This window comes from Scardinius erythrophthalmus (assembly GCF_964197995.2).
Source record: "Scardinius erythrophthalmus genome assembly, chromosome: 21".
In the NCBI taxonomy this organism is placed as follows: domain Eukaryota; kingdom Metazoa; phylum Chordata; class Actinopteri; order Cypriniformes; family Leuciscidae; genus Scardinius; species Scardinius erythrophthalmus.
Window position 1 is genome coordinate 21,884,104 of NC_138241.1, and position 21,465 is coordinate 21,905,568.

The 21,465-nt window shown below is 37.3% G+C and overlaps 1 protein-coding gene across 2 annotated transcripts; it reads left to right on the forward strand.

Moving 5' to 3' along the window:
- The first annotated feature begins 353 nt into the window (after positions 1–353).
- On the forward strand, positions 354–20,898 carry ogfrl1 (opioid growth factor receptor-like 1). 2 transcript variants are annotated; one of them, XM_081351427.1, is made up of 8 exons: positions 354–2,973; positions 4,492–4,578; positions 4,786–4,864; positions 7,418–7,450; positions 7,951–8,029; positions 14,069–14,135; positions 14,650–14,795; positions 17,457–20,898. In XM_081351427.1, the coding sequence occupies exons 1-8, from the start codon at positions 2,779–2,781 to the stop codon at positions 17,941–17,943; spliced, it is 1,173 nt and encodes a 390-aa protein (XP_081207553.1). In that variant the 5' UTR covers positions 354–2,778; the 3' UTR covers positions 17,944–20,898. The 2 variants fall into 2 exon arrangements, with proteins under 2 accessions (XP_081207553.1, XP_081207554.1); XM_081351428.1 differs by lacking the exon at positions 7,418–7,450.
- Positions 20,899–21,465: the final 567 nt, after the last annotated feature.

A 21,465-nucleotide genomic window follows, 5' to 3' on the forward strand; every position in this document is an offset into this window, starting at 1 on the left:
GTAAACTTTTTTTTAAAGAAAGTAATAGTTTTATTTAGCAAGGATGCATGAAATTGATTAAAACAGACAATAAAGTTGTTTAATGTTATAAAAGATTCCTATTTCAAATAAAGGCTGTTCTTTCTTTTCTTCAAATAATCCTTAAAAACTCCACAACTTCAACATTGATAATAATAAGAAATGTTTCTTAAGCACCTAATCAGCATATTAGAATTATTTCTGAAGGATCATGTGACACTGAGGAGTATTGGCTGCTGAAACTTCAGATTTGTCATTACAGCAATACACAACATTTTAACAGTAACTATTTGTCACGTCGAGCTCTCAGGGACAAAAGAATGCAGGATCCAAGTGCAGAGAAAATTTTATAGAATAATAACAAATAAACAAAACAACCAAATACAAGAAAATCCAGATAACCAGGGAAAAGACCAGACAAAGAACACAGGAAACACAAGGGCTTATAGGGAAACATTAACCAGATAAGACACAGCTGAATGTTATCACAACACTCTAGAGCACAGGCAAAGGACACTGGGAAATGAAGTTTGCAATACAAAAATCCCCAAATCAGTGAAGAGGAGATCAAGAGCACTCCAGCGGGTGGATGTAACAATGTTACTGTTTTTATCCCTTTCATGCATGAATTATGATAACCTCAGTCAGGATTTTTTTTTCTTATGTGTTTTTATTGCTCTTGGGGCATGACAATTTTGAAATGAAAAATTTCAATTTTCAAAATTATGAAAAACATTCATGAAATGTTATTTTATTTTACACAGATTTTTCAAAGAGATTTTCAGCATGCGTTTATGGTTTAAACTGAAGAGATACTGTATTAAACAATACAGTAATAACACAGCAATATTGTGTGTATTTAACAAACCAATCCAATTATATAAAATCATGTGAACACTATAAAATATATACAAAAAATGTAAATGCGAAATATTGCAAAGGCAATCTTCCTACAAGTTGACCTTCACGTATCAGAACTCAGAACATGATATCAACATAAGAAGACTCGATTCAATCAGAGATCTCTACAGCTTCTCAACTAACCCAACTCAGATGCTCCCTCCAGTGTACCAGATTACATTTCTAGCGAGGTGTTTTCGATCTCATCTGAAATTAGTGTTACGAGTAAAGTAATGTATTAAGTAACATGCATTATATAATCAGATTACTTTTTGATCTAACAAGTTAAGTAATTAATTACAAGTATTACGTAATCAGATTACTTTTTGAAGTTACGAGTAAAGTAACGCATTACAAGTTACATGTATTACGTAATCAGATTACTTTTTAATCTGAGTAATGTAACGCATTACAAGTAACGCGCATTACATAATCAGATTACTTTTTGATGTTACGAGTAATGTATTGCATTAAAAGTAATGTGCATTACGTAATCAGATTACTTTTTGATGTATGTGTAAACTGTAAAGTAATGCATTACAAGTCACAGACATTATGTAATCACATTACTTTTTTGATGTTAATGCAAATTACATTCTAATAACACAAATATATTTATTTACAGTAAAAAAAAAAGAGTATATTTCAAAAACAACAGTCACAGTAATAGTATGAATTGTAGCTTAAATATGGCCATTGATGCATGAGGTCCAGATGATTAATCAGAATTTTCTCCCAATCTAAAATCAATACTTGGGAAAATTTAACTGTGATATGACTCATTTATTGCTTGATGCTACAACATTTTTTTTTACCTGCAAGAGTCTCCTAGGATAGAAGGAATGGATGGATTTCCTGGAGCAACTTGGCATTTCTGACTGACCATTGGCCATCTTGGTTTGGAGGGGGAAAACGACACACAACGGCTTGCTACTTGATGGCAATGTATAGGGTTATGCACCCATGGTCTAGTGTAGAAGTTGATGTGCAACAATGCCATAAAAACCCATGCAAATGCAAGAAAATGCTTTTTGAATAGCTGTCCACTGTAGTGACCTCTATGCACGAAAGGGATGGCTTTAATCAAATAAATGCAGCCTTAGTGAGCATAAGAGACATAAAAATAAATAAAAAATTAACATTTTTTTACAGGGCCCAAGAATTGAGTGTACAGTAAACCACAAAAAGGTATTTTACAGGATTAATGCTGCACAAACAGCATTATAATGCACTTAAAAAGATAACAACTATAAATAAAATATTATTTTATAACTTCAAAATACTTTTCATACAAATCCAAAAACATTAGCCTAATGTGTCCAAAAATGACACAAAAAACTTCGGTATTAAACATAATGCAATGTCATAGATCACAATTTTCCAAATACACAAAATTATATTAACTAAATCTCAAAAAAGTTAATATTCAGACGAAATGACAAAATAAAAAAATAGCGTTGCCATTCATTAAAACATGAGATTTTGTGTCATCTACGGTCACGGAAAAAAAAAAATTAAGGTGGGGAGGGGGGGGTGCATCTTACACCGACTTACCCTATGTATCGATTTTTTACACGTTGCAACGATACATCGTATATCGCTAATCTTTTGGTCGATGTATCGATCCATATTGATGTATTGTTACAACTTAAACCCCTAAGTGCGAGCACATCATCTTCTTCCTCATCATCATCTCGTGCTGATCTCTGGGCAGAAGGGGGTGTGTTCTCATCAGAGGGCTGGAAATCCCCCCATTAGTCACATAAAAGCGACCCGAACGGCAGCTTCACATCATATTAAAGCTCGATCCTGTGCCGAAAGAGGACTTTTAACTATGTAGGCACGGAGGACAGGGTTTAAATGGGCAATCTGACGGGCAGCTGGAGATATAAGGAGCCGAGCACAGTGGAAGAATGCGACTCGACGTGGGAAACGGACTCGGAGAGCGACGAGCATCAGCCGGGAGGAGAGGAGGAGGACAGCGGTATCTCCGAGTCTGTGAGCCCGGCGGATGCCGTCAGAGGAGCCGCACAGCTGGATCACGGACCACCGCAGGTGCCTCTCATCATTCACGAGCACTAAAAGATAACAAAAGAAAAAGGATAACAAGTGAAAACGGTCATTTGTCGCATCTGTAGGAATTGCAAGCGTATGACACTGTGGAGTAGCTTAGCCTAATAATTGGTTTGTCAACCTATTACCATTAACATATAATTATTCTAAAATTAGACATGTGCTGCCGTAAAGAACACAACGTTACACTGAAAAGTGTACATTTAGAGTAAAATATTGGCTAAATTCCGAACAGATGTATCCAAAATAGTTGGAGTTGTGATGGACTCTATGTCGTGTCGTTATTGTCCCGGTAGGACAAATGGGCTACCAATTAATTTTAGTTATCGGACGTTGGCTTTGTAACATTGGTAATTGTGCTAATATTAACACAATTAAAGAACATTATGTTAATAATAACTATTTTAAAAGTGTCCCACAAATTTGACCTATATTTGAAGAACCTTTTACTTTTGGCCTTTCAGCATTTTGGTCTATATATTTATGCCTATTTAATTTAGTCAGATGTATTAATCAAATTTGACCAAAACAGTTGAGCATTTTTTAGATTTAGTTCCTCATACATACTTTCCTCTATCATGGGGTACTGTGGTGACCCCTTGTAATTTTCTCCTAAAAAAAACTTGAAGTCAAAATAACCTCCCCTCCCTCTTGCACGAACAATGCTCTTGTTTCACTTGTATACACAGTAGATCACAATAGTGTAGTAGTAGTAGTAGTAGAAGAAAATAAAAAAATAATGCAGATGTATCATTATACATGAGATCATTTAAAACACCAAAATGATTGAAATTAACCAGAAAAAGGGAAGAAGTTGTGTCACAGTTGAGTTAACTTTGGTTAAAAGTGGGAGCATGGGTAAAATCTTTGCCCTTGTTAAAAGTCATTTGTTTTAAAATGGCTCATGTTCTCTCAATATTTCTGGATTTTAAGGCCACTGAGACTGTGACCTGTTCAATGTGACCTATTTCCTCAAGGTAAATTTGCTCTCTTGAATTTCCTGTCAGCAGAAGAAGGAAATTGGATTTTTATTCATTTGAAACTAAGATTTTGATAACAGTTTATCACACACCGTAATAGTTTTTTTTTAAACCATGCATCAAAGACCATTATTTAAAGCATTTACGTAAGTGAATATAATGTTATTAATTAATAAGCTTCACAGGCATTTCAGTATGTCATTGGTCCCAACAAGCAAACAGCTTCATGTTGTGTGTAGAGTGCAAGCCTTCTGTGCTGTGCTTTCACTCAACCGTAAAGATGTTCAGTGTTTGAACATTACAAGAGGCTGAGAGCTAAAAATGGTCATGAATTAGTTAGAAAAAAGTACATACAGTAGTCTACAAAATGGAGCTCCTCTCTCCCGTCTAGAAGCATTTGCATCCCAGTGGGGAAGAGCAGTGACAATGTAGCTCAGATGCTGATGAGTGAAGTCATTCATACTCTCTTTCACTGCCTATGTAACCGTTCCATTCCTCTCACTCTCTTCCTCTCACACAGTTTGGTGACATAATGGAGTCTTCCACTAGGATGAAGAGGAGCTTTTATGCCGCAAAGGACTTGTACAAGTATCGCCACAGTTATCCGGTAAAGAATCACATCTACTCTCTTTAGATTTCTCATGCAGAGCTCGGAGGCCGATCATCTTTGAATATGAACGTTTCCAGTAAATATTGCCGTATGGTCAGAAGAAAAAATAGTTGAGACTAGATGTACAATTGTTTTTGTTTTTTTGCTCTCTCACTCTCTCTGTATCTTTTTGTCCTGTTTTTATTCTGGGATTTTGTTGCTCAGAACTACAAGGAGCCTCGTCAGCCGAATGAATATCTCAATCTGAGATTCTATCTGAATAAGATCCCCCTGGTGCCAGACGGTGAGTGTGTGTTTGCTTATATATTTTAATGAAAGAAGCATAAGACTGTACAGTGGGATCTGGACTGAAAAGCAGGCTATCACTTACACTATATTGCCAAAAGTTTTGGGACATCTGCCTTTAACATTCCATGTTAATCTGTAGGGTTTAATATTGAGTTGGCCCACCCTTTGCTGCTAAAACAGCTTCAACTCTTCTGGGAAGGCTTTCCACAAGGTTTAGGAGTGTGTTTATTGGAATTTTTGACCATTCTTCTAGAAGCACATCTGTGAGGTCAGGCACTGATGTTGGATGAGAAGGTGTTCTATCGGGTTGAGGTCAGGACTCTGCGCAGGCCAGTCAAGTTCATCCACACCAAACTCGCTCATCCATGTCTTTATGGACCTTGCTTTGTGCACTGGTGCGCAGTCATGTTGGAACAGGAAGGGGCCATCCCCAAACTGTTCCCACAAAGTTGGGAGCATGAAATTGTCCAAAATTTCTTGGTATGCTGAAACATTAAGAGTTCCTTTCACTGGAACTAAGGGGCCAAGCCCAACCCTTGAAAAACAACACCACACCATAATCCCCCCTCCACCAAACTTTACACTTGACACAATGCAGTGGCCTACCACTTCGTGGCTGAGTTGCTGTTGTTCCCAAATGCTTTCCCAATTGTTTGTAGAAGCAGTCTGCGTGCCTAGGTGCTTGATTTTATACAACTGTGGCCATATAAGTGATTGGAACACCTGAATTCAATTATTTGAAGGGGTGTACCAATACTTTTGGCAATATAGTGGTATGTTTCTTACAATTCCTTCATATGTGTGCATTTTACTTCATCCTCTGAATGTGTCAGGAGTGATATGCTCTAAATGTTCACTGCATTGTACCATAGTTGAGGGATTTTTTTTTTCACAAGAGCAAGTCTGTTTCCTGTATTCTTTAATAATTAACTAATATTATTGCTATTCTTTCCATGACAGCATTGTATGGTGTTCAAAATGTTTGCCAAACAAATTTGCTTTATTGTTTTTAAATCACCATTATATTAAAGGAACTTCCTCTCTGGAAGTCCCTTGATTCTCATAATAAGACTGTGAGACCTTAATTGTTACTTGGGGAAATTTTGTTCACAGTAATAACAAGCAGCCACTTCAGGAAAAGAAGCATTGGTGGAAATAATGATCTGGGCTGGTAATTCAGCAAGATTCAAACCATGGATCCTTGATCCAGAGAGTCATCTTAAAAAAAAACATTTTACCCATGATTATTATAACGCTTCAAGGAATAGTTCAGCCAGAAAATGAAAATTCATTCATATAAGTCATTATTTATTTGTTCCAAATTTGTGTGCTGTTATAATGTACATAATCCACTTTTTACAGTACCTACAGATGTCTGTTATGAGATTGAATCATTATTTTGAGTAATTCCTTATCAATTAATTGGTTTATGTGATTTACAAAACCATTCTGAATCATTTGTTCAGTTCAAAGACAGATCTTGCTGGATTGGCTGATTAATGAAAACAGTTTAAATTGAAAAAAATAATAAAACATTTTATACTTTAATACTGCTGGATTGGATCTTATTACCCGTGGTCAATATGACCTGGCATTATTTACAGAAAAGTGTATCCTTCTGTTTTCTGTATCCATGGTTTTGAACAACATTAGGTCTGGGTGAGTAAATAGTGACTGAATTAAACATTTTGGTTGATCTATTGCTTTAACCTCCATGTTGCACTGGACATGTTCTGAAAATTGCTGTAGAATAAATGTGTCGGTCTAAAAAGAGATTTTGCTAAAGGCAAAAAGTGTTGTCAGTCCCACCTACAATATTTTATCTGCCAACACAAGAATATTACAGTACACAAAGACATGGACATACATACTGCAAGAACATTTTTACCTAGACAAACATAAAGCAGTTTTTACAACTGAATACACATGCCAGCTGGTGTGAAGGAAGAACATGGGTTCTGGAGTGCTTCATTAGCTGAATGTTTTCCCTGCGGGCCACTTTAAGCAGGCAGACAGTGAAGACATCTCAGAGGAGCCATTTATTGGTTATTGTGGGCATGTTTGAGAATTAACTGAATCTGTTGTGCAAGCATTTAATGGCAGCAACTGCTTCACTGCTGTTTGTGTAGGACACACACGCACTCTCACACACACACACACACACACACACACACACACACACACACACACACACACACACACACACACACACACACACACACACACACACACTCACAAACACAACGTGCCGTTCTCTGTGTCCCCCAGAGATTTCAGTGTTTCCATGTCACAGATGACCTACACCTCTATTTACACTCTGAAACAACACACAGTCCTGTGTGTCTTCTTAAAGTGATAGTTCACCCAAAAATGAAAATTCTGTCGTCATTTACTCACCCTTTTGTCATAAAAATCAAAGCTGATATAAGCTTTGACTTCCTTTATTTCTGTGGAACATTAAAAGAAGATATGTTGATATGTCAAAAGGTTTTTTCTCCATAAAATGGTCACCAACATTCTTCAAAATACCTTCTTTTGTGTTCCACAGAAGAAAGAAAGTCAAGCAGGTTTGGAACAAATGGTGAGTAAATTATGACAGAATTTTCTCATTAGCATGTTAATGTGTTCATTAGAGAATAAGTGATGTCTGACATGAGAATGAATCATTTTTCACAACGTTCATAAAATAGACCTGAATGATTTGATCACAAATTTCACTTATTTGTACAACTTAAATGATCAAGGTTCCAGTAATTCTCAAGTTAAGAGCTTGTTGGAAGAGAAGACAAATCAATAACCACTTAAATTTTGGTATGCTCATTGTAAAAAATCTTTTGGACTACAGATTTGATGGCGCTTTTGCATTCTTTTTGAGACTGTCTGCATGAAAAAGAATTACCAGGACATTATTCACAGTTTGACCTTTGATTTTCCATGGAAGAAATAAAGTCATAGGCATTAGAAAAAATCTTGACAGAATTGTAATTTTTGGGTGAACAGTCTCTTCATTAGAGTTTTAAGAGACTAATTCTGAGCTTGGCCCTTTGTGATGATTTATTCTTTTTCTCTTTGTCCCCCCAGGTATTTATATTGAAGAAATCCTCACTAAATGGAGGGGAGACTATGAAAAACTAGAGCACAATCATACATACATTCAGTGGTAAGACATTTCATCAATATTCAATCATCAATATTGCTTGACGAGCAATAAAGTGCATAGTCAGTAATTGCTTAATAAGGCTTAATGACTTATTATTAGACTTCACAAATTGTTATTGGCCAGACACTTATTATTAAATTATTATTATTGCTTGTTGAAAGAACATAGACAGTCACATGCTAATATGCATGAGGGATTTTTGGAGGGGGGATTAGATATGTTTTTCAACTTCATCTTCTTTAGATGCAAATCCTGTAGATCAAGGCAAAAGCGAACAAAAGCATGAAAGTAGACAAAGGCAGTGATAAAGACAAAATCAGCACAATTGTGGTATCTGCAGGTCAAGGGGTCAGTAACATCCTCTTTGGCGACAAAGGATGGTCTTAGGACTACATTGGATAAAAAAATTCTTTAATGTTTAACGTTGCTTAAATATTCATGGACCGCTTTGGCTGACATCATCTCTTTAGTAACTGAAGAAGCTTTGGGGAATGTCTATGACTTGAGGGCATTTTTTGATTAAATGGTCCATTTTCCTAACATTGAAGAGGCAAACGATAAAGGTTTAATCTTAATGGCAGAAGAAAAGTGCAACCCACATTATAGGAAAGAATGTATGTAAGCTTTTCTAAGAATTTGAGATTAAATCAAGCATGATTAATTTAACATCTTGCAAGCACTTTAGTGAAACAGCATCCAGCTGCTTGGGTGCATCATAGCTTCGGAGACATGAAAATGCATATTTCATATTCGTCTTTTAAAGCTGTTGGTATCAGAGAAATACCCAACATTTGGATTTCGATGATGATTATATCATTGAGGAAAAAGAGGAAATTAATCTTATTCAAACTGCAGTTTGTGCATAAGATAAGGTCTAATGTGTGAATTGTTGAAGTACAATACGTGCCTGTATTCGCCTTTTGCTTCTGTTGGCCAAACAATACAAATTGCTTTCTTTTGGCCTTATCAGATCTTTAAAGCTGTTCTGTTTGTAGTCCTAAAACCTGGAAGAGAATTACCATTCGCGGGGTAGAAGAGACTTTTCAACATGACTAATGTCATTTTTTAAATCAATATGGGCTTAAAAAATTATTTTTTGTTAAATAATGATTTAAGTTACCACAAGCATGTTCTTGACCAACTGCTGATATTAGCAACATTTTCAAAGCACACAACAGGTTCAGTATTCACACTTGAGGTATAAATGTGTGTAATGGATTTATGTATCTCAAGTAAAGTTAAAGCTGCAGTCCATAACTTTTTTTAAATTATTAACTTTTTTTTTTTTTTTTACTTTTTAAAAATGATCCAAAATCATTTTTTTTTAGCAAGTACATAACCAGCCGGTGTTCCAAACTATCTGCTTGCCTTAGCTGGATTCAAAACGGTAAACTTATAATAATGTTTTTAATTCCAGTGGTACTGGTGGATTTCGGCGGGAAATTTGAGCATGTCTTTGCGTCATTACGTCACATCTGTACACATTTTAAGGTGTCTCGGCTAAGACCAACTTTTTTCCCTTAGTTGGTCAGAACAAAAGTGGATGTTACTTACTTGTTCAGATGACATTTTCTGGTAAAAATTCTTATGTTGGTCATAGTTCCAAAAAGTGGAATCGGACAGTATCCACACCGGCGCTGTCACTGACAGCCGCACATTCTCCTCAAAACATTGGATTCATCTGCGCTGTGCCGTGCCGAGGCACAACCCACGTAAAGTTGATAATTCCGCGAATAACTGCAATTGCAGATTTCGAACAGAGATTGCGACAAAGAGGAAAAACTATGGACTGCAGCTTTAACCACAGACCTTATTCTAATCAGTAAAAAAACTGCTAAAATTAGCCTTTAAATTGACGTCATGTCATTTGCTTTTTTGTTTAATGCCTTAGTCATCCTACTGTATTTCATCCTCTAATTCTTTAAAAAAAAATATTATACAATACCTATGACACTAATGAAGAAACATGTAAACAGTAATGAATTAGAATCTGCTCACAAGGTGATTTTCAGCTAACTTTGAAGGCCGTATGAAGGTTGAACAGTGGTTCTACAGTACGTCATGTGCTCTTGTAAAGCTCTTAGCTGGGTGTCGTTACATCTCACACACTCTTATAGCTGAAGCTCCAGTTCGTTCTTGTCTGTGCTGTGAGGGTGAGGAAGAGGGGGAGGACATGATGCCCCGAGCCTGCGTGAAATAACAACACGGTTCTAAAATCAGGCTTCGCACATATGCTGCCAATCGTACCTCGGCACTCCCTCCTGCCGAGGAAAAAGTGATTAGCTTCTCTCATTCCCCCTTACTAATTTTTTCACACTCTGCATGCTTGCAGGGCTATTTGCATAATATCAATTAGCGAATGTAAAAACACATAAACGGTGAGTGATTGTAAGCAGACAGGTTGCTAGCATTTTGCCTCTTTAAGTAAATAAAGACGAGATGACAGTGAAAGCAGAGTTGCCAATTCCACTTATTATATGCAGGGGTGCAAACAGCGCGCTTTTCGGCGCCTCCCGCTTTTTTCTCGTCAGTTTGGGTGACTTGTGTGAATCGTGCAGATCCGAAGAGTTTTTTTTTAAGGAGGAGGGGGGGGGGGTTCGGGGGGGTTGAGAGGGTCTGATTATAATTTAACCAACAGTAATTCTGGATTGCGTCCACCAACAAGTAAATAGGAAATAAGCGAATCAGAACACTGCGCGCCAAACCAGCATTATGTGCGCAAGCGCGAACCACTAACGTTAGTGTTTCTGTCTCACTCTGGATCTGCCACTGCATCACATTTCTCTCTGCGTGGCGTGGAGTATCCGTTTTTATGTCGGCTCTCATGTTAACTGGTTAGAGCTTGTGTTAGAGCACAATGCCTGCGTGACACACACACTTCTCGAGCCGCGCCGAAACCGCGTGCTAGAAATAGAACCGCAACCGACGCCTATTTTTCACGCGACACGCAAGAGTGTTGGAAGTTTTCAGACAAAATAGAAGGCGCAAAATACATATTAATAAATTACATTTTGATGCTTGAAAGTCTCTCGGTTTTGACAAATGCATATATAATTGTAATTTAAAAAATAGGCCTAATTATCGATTTTCAAATATTGCCCCTGTCAATAGGCCTACAGAACGAAATATTCTGTAGCCTATTTTGCCGTCAATACTGCCGACGTTGTCTTTGCTGTATCAGGCTATATATATTATGTTTAACATCCAAATGTAGATCATCTGTCGGCGCACAGAGCCACGCAGTCGCAGACAGCACGTGAAGTTCGTGAACACCGAATTCCCTTTTCTTTCTTATCTATTTGTGTTTGAACAGACATGTGCACGAAAAAATAAGCCAGTGTCCGTCGCTCAACGAGTTTCCCCGTAAACGCAATCAAAATAAAATGGATGCGTGTCATTACCGGTATTAATATGTATATTTGGCCTTGTTTTTTTAAGAAGTCGCTTATAGATTTGGGTAATCGTGGGTAGGCTCTTTTTTTGTAAATAATATCTTATCAGATAGACAAGGACAAGTTGGCTTGTGTACAGTACGTGTTTTATGAGTTTTGAGGACAATAAAATCACCATTTGCCAGGGAAGGGACTTCATTTAGGCCTATTTCATATAAAAATTTAAAAAAGTATTTTTGTGCATTTTTAATAACAATAAACGTTAAACTTTTTTTTACTCTGCCAAGTGTCGTCTTTGAAAAGAGATCAAACTTAAGTCTGTGCTCTACAGCGTTCAAGATTTACGACAGTTTAAATTTGGAAATTGAATTTTCAGGTCTATGCTCAAAAAGTGAATAAATGGATTTTAAATACAGTGTAAATATAATTTAGTACCATAAAATCCCCTAAAAATACAAAATACGAAATAAAAAAAAACATGATCGAACTAAAATATAGTAGGCCTACATTAATTTCATTGAGAAAATTTTTTGGTCATTTTTGACCGACACGTGAAGAGCAACAGAGGGTTAAAGAATAAAAGAGGATCTATGTTTTTGACAGAACATAATAGAAAACATGAACTAAATCCCTTAAAAATGGTTCCCTGTGCAGACTGCGTGATGTGTCATCCGTCCTTCGGATGAGACGTTAAACCGAGGTCCTGACTCTCTGTGGTCATTAAAATTTCCAGGATTTCCTTCTGAAAAAAGAGTAGGGGTTTAACCCCGGCATCCTGGCCAAATTTGCCCATTGGCCTCTGTACATCTGTAAGCTGGTGTGTGATGGGTGTTCTGGTGCAATATGGCTGGCGTCGCATCATCCAGGTGGATGCTGCACACTGGTAATTGTTGAGGAGATTCACCACTTCTATGTACCCAGAAAAGCGCTATATAAATGTAACAAATTATTATTATTATTATGTGCGTATGCCCCACCAACCAAAATCAGGGGTCGCTTATTTTGGGCTTGTTTTTTCAGGCCAGGTCACTTTTTCTCTAGCAAAATTTGACAACACTAAGCGAAAGCTTAACTGCTGTAGCAAGCATCCGGCCAGGACTTCATGGCTTCAGAGAGAGAAAAGAAACAAGGGAATGTTGTAGATCAGGGTTCACCAATCTCTGTCCTGGAGGGCCGCTGTCCCTGCAGAGTTTAGCTCCAACCAGCTCCAACACACCTGTTTGAAAGTTTCTAGTTTGCCTAGTGAGACCTTGATTAGCTGGTTCAGGTGTGTTTAATTGGGGTTGGAGATAAACTCTGCAGGACAGCGGCCCTCCAGGACTGAGATTGGTGAACCCTGTAAATGTAGATGAAGAGTAGAAGGGAAAAGAAAGATGTGCCAAGGTTTGCGGGTTGTCCTTCGCTAGTGGCCAGCAAGATGTAGGATCAAACTGCTGACGGAGAGAAATTTACCCTTTATTGAATTTGTGTGTGTGTGTGTGTGTGTGTGTGTGTGTGTGTGTGTGTGTGTGTGTGTGTGTGTGTGTGTGTCCTTTTTCTTTTTCTCTTTCTTTTTCCTTGATATGAGTTTGTCAATGGTCGGTGCCAATACTGATATCTAGGGAACTTTGTATGGTTGATATACTGTACAGCTAATATATGATGTAGGCTAATACAATGAAATTCTAGCAAATTACTATATTCCTGTAGTTCAAACAGTAGAGCATAGCACTATTAACGTCAAGGTCATGGGTTCAATTCCCAGGGTAAAATGTACACCTTCAGTGAAATGTAAGTCTCTATGGATAAATGCATACAGTATATATTTAATATATTTCTTTTACTTCGTCTCGCGGTCCTACCCCAAAGCAACAAATAAAATAAAATTCCTTATCAAAATTTATAAGGAAAGACAAGTATTTTATTTAGGCTTGGCTTGTAGGGAATTCCAAACCTGCGTATATTCAAACGCACATAACTATAGAACCCATTCTAAATGCTCATGTGAACGCCATCAGCGTTTCTCACAGGTTCGCGTTTAAAGTCTGTGTAGAGAGAATGGTGTCGTCTTAGCGGCCCCTAATTTAATAACAAATGATCATTGCGACGGAAGCAAATCAATTAAAACTAACTTTAGATGGAAATAACTCTGCTGTAAAGCCGAAACAATCTCTGTTACCTTAAATTATACGCTTATCTCTGTAAAGCTGCTTTGAGACAATCTACATTGTTAAAAGCGCTATATAAATGAAGATGACTTGACTTGACTTGACTACTTACTCGAAATTAATCAAAATGTTGCCTGTAATACCAAAAATGTTTGCAGATGTTTATTGTCCAATGTTGTCAGTTGTTTCTGTAATTGATAAGTGAAGTTCACAACGTAATTTCGGGAGGAGTGAACCCATCTAATCTTTCAATTAACTGCCGGACCATATAAGCAGCCGCACCTTGCTCTGGTATCAGCTGTTTTTGCATCCCTCCACCTCCACCAATATAATTTAGGCATCTTGCTACCATACTCATCATCCAAGCATTAGTAGTCCCACTGGGGGGTATATCTAAGCTTAACACCTTATTAGCTTAAAGATTATATGGGCAAAGGAACTTGTGAAATAATAATTAATTCTGAGGCAGATCCTAACCTGTTTCTTGACTGCTGTTACAGGCTCTTCCCACTCAGAGAACAGGGCCTGAATTTTTATGCTCAAGAACTCACTCAGGATGAGATAAAGGTATGTTTCTAAAGTCAAACACCTCCTTTCAAGATCTGAAAGAACAGTCAAGTCATATACTGTACATTCTTAAAAATAAAGGTTCTTCAGTGGTTCTTCGTATCAAAGAACTTTCTTCTTTGTAAGAATTTTTTATTTTATTTTGCTGTTTAAACCAGAGAACCATATTGCCAACTCAAGACCTTAAAAAAGTTATTTTAGACAGAGTTTAAGATATAAAATTTGAAGTACTTTAAAGTTCTGGTACATAGAATAAACAACTAAAGAATAAAATGTTTTTATATATATATATAATATATTAAGCTGTAAAATCCTTTGGTTCTAATTGGAACCTTTATTTTTAATAGTGTGTTATCATCTAGTCAAAGGTGTCAGAACATCTAAAAATAGGGTTTCAGGCAGTGGCACGTTGTGTTTTAGTGTCGTCCTGCCTCTTTTTGTATTTGCCCTTAAATAACCTGCTGCAGTCATTGTGCAGATCACCTTTTACAGAGTGACTTTTTGATGTCAACAGGAATTCCAAAGCACTCGAGAAGCCAAGAGACGCTTCCTCCTAGCATATACGATCATGTTGGATTTCTTTGGAATCAAACTCCTGGATAAAAATGGGAATGTGGCTCGGGCCCCAAACTGGCAGGATCGCTTCCAGCACCTGAATGAGTGAGTTTTCTTTTCGGTTTGCTGTTTTTAAGTCCTTTTTACTCTATAATTCCTTTCCTCTGATCTTTATGTTCTACTCCACTTGCACCAGTTCTCTTTACATTCCCTAATCTTAGTCTCCTGTCTCCTGCCATATTTAGCGTGCTTCAGTCCAGGGAGTCAGCATCCTTAGTCTCCAATCCCTAAAACACAATTTTGGTCATGACCCTGACTGTACCGGCATGTGACCATCTCATGCATGGGCCAGAGAAATGGGTCAGGTGCACAGAGGAGGATGAATAGAGAAGAACTGAATAGAACTTTTACATTTAGAGAGATGGTGAATGTGAGTGGGGAAAGAAATGTAGAGACAGTTGGAAAGGAGAGTTGAAAATGAGTTTGATGAACGCATGATAAGCAAGGAGGGAGCGAAAGAAAATCCGCAGTGCAGCGCGCTGAGTGGTAGACATAGATGACTGTGCGTATCTGTCTGTGTGTCATTGCCCCAGGACTGTGCCATAGAGGACACATATGTGACCCTGGACCACAAAACCAGTCTTATGTGTAATTTTTTTAAAATTGAGATTTAGACATCATCTGAAAGCTGAATACATAATCTTTCCATTGATGTATGGTTTGTTAGGATAGGGCAATATTTGGCCGAGATACAACTATTTGAAAATCTGGAATCTGAGGGTACAGAAAAATCGAATTATTGAGAAAATCGCCTTTAAAGTTGTCCATTTCTATTGGCGATTGTGCTGCCTCCATTCACAAAAATAAATGTTTTATATATTTAAGGTGGGAAATTTACAAAATATCTTCATGGAACATGATCTTTACTTAATATCCTAATGATTTTTGGCATAAAAGTAAAATCTATAATTTTGACCCATACAATGTTTTGTTGGCTATTGCCACAAATATACCCGTGCAACATAAGACTGGTTTTGTGATCCAGGGTCACATATTACATTACAGAGAGGCACCGCTTGATGAACTTTGTCTGCAGTGTGAATGGGCCCGTACCAAAAGCTATCATTTTGAGAACGCTGAGTTTATTATCTTACACTGGATCTTAAAAATGACTCCTTAATGAGTTTTTATTTAAAATAGCAATCCATTTCAGATCAATTTACTTGAGAAGCAACACTGCATAAGATATTTAGGCCTGTTTTCAAGTAATGCCATTTAAATGTAATTGTTTTTGGATATACTGCACTGTCAGATGTTTTAACTTATTTTAATCTTGTTTATACTTTAAACAAGTAAAAAATCTGCCTGCACTTTGCAACTACATGTCAACTAACTTTTAATGAGGTTTTATTAACAAAGTTCGGGAGGAGCACATTCAGATAATTAACACAAGTGGAGAGCACTCAGCAATCAATGGTAAGAGGTATATATACACTCAGCAGTCTCACCTCAATCCATTGACAATTTTGCAGCATCCCCCCACCACCTCTTCTCCACGCTTCTAGTCCTAAACACTTACATACAGGGGGAGTACTCTGGGTTCAGGCCGAACTCCGAGCTCGGAGCTCTCCCCCTGGACAGCACGCCACATACAGTACGCATTAAATTTTACCCCCTCAAATTGTATGTACTGTATGTGTGAACTCGTGAATTAGAGTATTAGTAGACTCCCTGCTTAATATCTGCTAACTCTTTATTGTGATGGTCCTCCAACAGACAATCTACTAACTATAAGTAACTTTGCAAGTACATGTCAACTGATTCTAACCCTAACCCTACCAGTCTACTAATACTCTACTAACACTCTAATGAGTGTTAGTAGACATGTACAGTAGGTGCAATGTTACTTATAATCAACAGAATGTGTTAAAAGGACCATAGATTAGCCAAAACAACTTAAGTAATGTCAAATAAATGTCAGTATCCCAAAGTTAATTGGTACAGTGTCCTATTAATTAATTAATTTGTAAAGTGTATATAATATGGAGGGTTCTTAATACTTAAAACTAGGTCACATAAGTAAATATTTTGTGTATTTTTTTTAATATATGGTATATTTTATTATTTTGTATTGAGCAAGTTATATTGTTAATACAATTAAAGTGTGTCAAGGCATGCAATATACTATCAAATCAAATCAAATCAAATTTTATTTATAAAGCACATTCAAAATCAACCATGGTTGGCCAAAGTGCTGTACATCAAAGAAAAAAAAAAGATAAATTAGATAGAAATAGACTATGGCCTTGGGCACCTTTTGTATTATGGTTACTTTAGAAAAGCACCCAAGAAAACCCTACAACAGACCAGCTTTTGTTTTTACTAAATATATTTAGTAAATATGGTCATTTTTATTGCAGAAATAGGGACCATTCACACAGAACATGTTTTTGGGGGTTAAAAACGTGGGACGCAGGTCAGTGAAATGGAAAAAAATGCTATCTTCTTTTAGCTTGAGGTCCGCATTTTAAGAATTTTTTTGCAAAACACTGCAAAAGAAGCAAGACGTGAGAGCAATAATCTCATTCTGTGTGAACGACCCCTTAATATGCTTGGACCCTTTTCCACTATTCCTGACAAACTCCAATGACCAAAAATAAAATGTCATAAAATGTTCTCTTTTGTCAACAACCAACATTACTTTATTGAAAATGTTGAACATTGTGTTAAACGTATTTTTTGTACTATGACCTCTTGTCTTTCCAGATCACAGCACAACTACTTGCGTATCACTCGCATTCTGAAAAGCCTTGGTGAGCTGGGCTTTGAAAGCTTCAAGCTGCCCTTGGTGCATCTGCTTTTGGAGGAGGCGCTGGTGGAGGGCACATTACCCAACATGCGTCACAGCGCACTGGAATACTTTGTCTACACACTGCGGCACCACGCTCAGAGACGTGCCCTGCTTCGCTTCGCTCAGCGCCACTACCACCCGCCCGAGAACTTTATCTGGGGGCCACCCAGGAAGAAACGCATTCCGGCCTCTGGATCCACAGGGACAAGAGTGGGAAAAAACGAGGCAGTGGAGAGGAGTGCGGGCAAAGCCAGGTCACCCAGGGAGGGCAGAAATCATTTTGAGAGGGAGGTGGAGGACAAGAATGGAGAGTGGAAAACAGCAAAAGGGTCCAAGGTTGTTCTGCAGGAGTGCAAGGGGAGGGTAGATCTAGAAGAATATATTGAGACCATTCCTCTGTAAGAATAGAAAGAGAGGGATTCTGGGAATGCTCAAGTAGCCTAAGATGAGCTTCAAGTTAGGCAAAGGAATGGCACAGCAATATTATTCCATACTATTGCCTTTTAGAGACTTGTTTTGTGAACAACTTGACTGTTTGACTTTTTGAAATACGAAGTGTTTTTTCTTAACTCTGAATACTTTTCAAAGTGTTAGCGGATGAATTTCTCTGCTGTAATTCTTACTTGCAGCCCTCTGGAGAGTTCTTAGCACATGTACAAGTGTTAGTATATATATATATATATATATATATATAAGTGCTACCTGAGCACATTGTGTGAAATATTGCACTTTTTGTGTATTCAGTCTTCCCCTGTGAGAGAATATTATCTTAATCTACAGGCTTTGAGAATAGGCTTTATTTTCTAATCTTAAGGCCGACTCTCAGACAGACGTGTCTTTTCTGTGTTTAGAGCTTGCTGAAGTTTCTTGTTATGGATACTCGTAGCTCCTTGCAACAGATCATAATAATGTGTAGTCAGTGTGAATATACTTGCAGGAATTTTCAGGTAATTGATCTTCCATGTTTTTATAGGTACGTGTGATACTTTAATCCAGTTTTCTCAAAAACGTCTTGCAATATAAAGTGCCTCTTCTTCCGTTTGTTACAGCATGCGTCGCGCTCTATCATTTTGAGTCTGAAGTAGTGTGCCGTGTGTGGAAAAACGATAGGCTACGCAAAACGAACTTGAATTTTGTTTTTTGATTAAACAAAGTATCATCTATCAAATTATGTAAATTTTTTATGAAACTTGAAAAGATAAATTCCGTTATGACAGCATTAAATATGAGCGTGGTGTGACAGGTCGTAGGTTTGAGTAATGGGCGTTGCAAAAGGTCTGCATGAACACAGTTTAAATATATTTAATGATTGTACTGTGAGAGTTTTACAATGGATGCTCGCTGAAGAAGTGTATTTTGGATAAGTATGTGAGGATCGGTGGTGGGCATCAGACTTGTAGTATTGATTCGGAGAGGAAGGGGGCCTTGGAGTAAAAAAGGTTGGGAGCCACTGGGTTAGGGGTTATGTTTTGTTATAGCAATTCACCTTTTCTGCACGCCCATTACTGCAGCCCTTTCTCGATCATGGTGTGACAGAGCGTGCGCGTTAACCGATCTTCTATTCCTACTACTAGTTAAAGCACAAAATAAACATAAATGGACTTCCAAAGGTCTATTTAAAAATAAAGTACAACTTACTAAAATGTATCATTTCTCATGTAATCGGTGAAGAAGAGTTCAAACGGCGGAAAGACGTCAATAAAACAGCTTGCGAACATGGTAACGTTACATTTACCTCAGGAAAGCCATTCAGTGGCCATAGCGTTAGCTAGCTGGAGAAGTAAAATTATAGTTTATATATGCACTGCACACTATTATAAATAAACTTTATACTTAGCCTGTTATTGTCTAAATTATAAGAATGAACTTACTAATTCTGACAGGAACTGTGGAATCTTTAGACGTAATTTTCTCAAAAACAGCTTTTTATGACAGCCACATATTAAATGATGATAGTTATCTTGACGGCGGTTTGAAAGATAATGGTAGTGTAATATTATACAGCAAAAACGTTGCTTTTTCATTTAGTGCATATAGCCTAACTTAAAACTAATCAAAGTGATGGAGCATATCACATATTGTCTCCTCTGTGTGAGAGTGTATGCTGCCTTTCTCTCATCATACTTAGTGTTTATGTGTGGACAATCAGGGGCAGTGCCACATAGAATACAAATAGCCTACATTTATATTAATGGATCAAGTGTGCATGTTACTGTATATGTGTGTTTGTTCCACACTGCTGTTTCAGAGTGTACCTAGAGGTCTAGCCATACCTCCACAGCACAGATGCTTTCAGGAAAGACCCCTTTCTTCAGTAATAGTGGCTGAAGTTCATCTTCCTTTCTTTTTCATTAAACGATGAAGGCTCTCTGTCCTCTTCTTGTTTTTCTCGCAGCCTCATTCCCTCAGTCAATATTTGGATTGAGCACACTTTTCTGTTTGCCGTCTAACCCAGTTCGTACCCTGGGGTTCATTAAACCCCGTCTCTCTGAATGTGTTTGAGTCTCATTCCAAATGGACAGATAACGCTTGTGTCTAAAAGATGCCTTCATCTGATCATTTTTTGAATGCAGAAATACATGTGGTATGGCAGTTTGTGAAAAGAAAAAAGACAGCTGATGGGGAGATTGAAAGAAGTAAATTTGTTCATAAATGTCTTCTTCAACTTCTACTAAGAAGAAATAAGTATTAAATATTTGCTTGCTTATCTCTTAAGTTCACTTGAATTTGTTGTTAATTTTTAGTTGTGAAGTTATAATGCTTTGGAAGCCAGTCTGAAACCAGTTTTTTTAGGAGACAGGCTACTTTTATACAAAAACATTGCCTTTAAGTCAAGCAACGAGACTTCAGTTTCAGACATAGCTAGTGACTGGGAAACAAATAGCCATCTTCTCTTTGTCCATCTTGGTCTAAAAGACTGTTGAATCCACATTTTAGTGTTTCTTGTGCCATAATTGTTGGAAACAGTTTGACTGGCCTAATGTAAGGCACTATAAGTGTTTTAACTGTTGGGAAGTGATCATTTGTTATCAAAGGAAGTGTGACGTTTATATTGTGGCCTACTGTATAATAAAGTGCAGATCTTTGACGAATTGTAAGTGTGTGAGCGTGTAAATGTGGCTACTGAATTTTGATGTTTTGCAAACTTGGCACAACTGCTATTATGCATCTGTACATAATTCAATTGAATTCAACTGAATTAAACTATGGGGCCAGTTGTCAGAGGAGAAATGGGTATGTTATTATTATGACTTTTCAAATATATATTTATGCACTTTAAGAAGATAAATGCACATATAAAACAGTTCTTTGTGATAAAAAAAAATGCTGAATAAATAAATCGAACCACAGACTTACCACATTAATTTCATCAACTTTTTTTATTACACAGCACCTTTGAATACTTCTGATTGGTCAATCACAGCATTATGTGTTAAAATCATTTATAATTAAATATATAATTGAAACTAGAATAATATAATTTGAAATATTTGTATTTATTTATTTGTTAAGGAGCAGTGTAATTAGCAGAGTAAAATACTTGGCTGGCCATAAAATGAACCTCAGGGTGATACGAGACAACTTTTGGGCCCCTATTTGGGTTTGTTTTGCAATTGCAACCAACTAACTGAAGGTCATCGCTTACATATGTCATTTCAAAACAATCTCTCAGCTTAAGATAAAGCAGCCCAGTGTGTTGTGTCTTTGACAGAGGACAAGTTGAATATCACGCTGTCCCCTTCCATAATCCATACCGCTCGGTTGAGAGGATTTTTAAGTCAGGGAACACAGTTAAAACTGTGACAAAATCACAGAAGAGCGGTAGGCCTACCATATGGTCTGTTCAGGCAGCCTGGTCCCATGTGGGCTTAAGGAGACCATGTTTGCTGTAATCAGCTTGAGCCTTGCTGTTGCTTGTCAAAC

Coding starts and splice junctions, on each gene's coding strand:
- ogfrl1 (XM_081351427.1), top strand. CDS start 2,779: ATGGGCAATCTGACGGGCAGCTGGAGATATAAGGAGCCGAGCACAGTG. Junction 4,865..7,417: donor GATCCCCCTGGTGCCAGACG/GTGAGTGTGTGT, acceptor TGTGTTCCACAG/AAGAAAGAAAGTCAAGCAGG. Junction 14,796..17,456: donor CGCTTCCAGCACCTGAATGA/GTGAGTTTTCTT, acceptor TTGTCTTTCCAG/ATCACAGCACAACTACTTGC.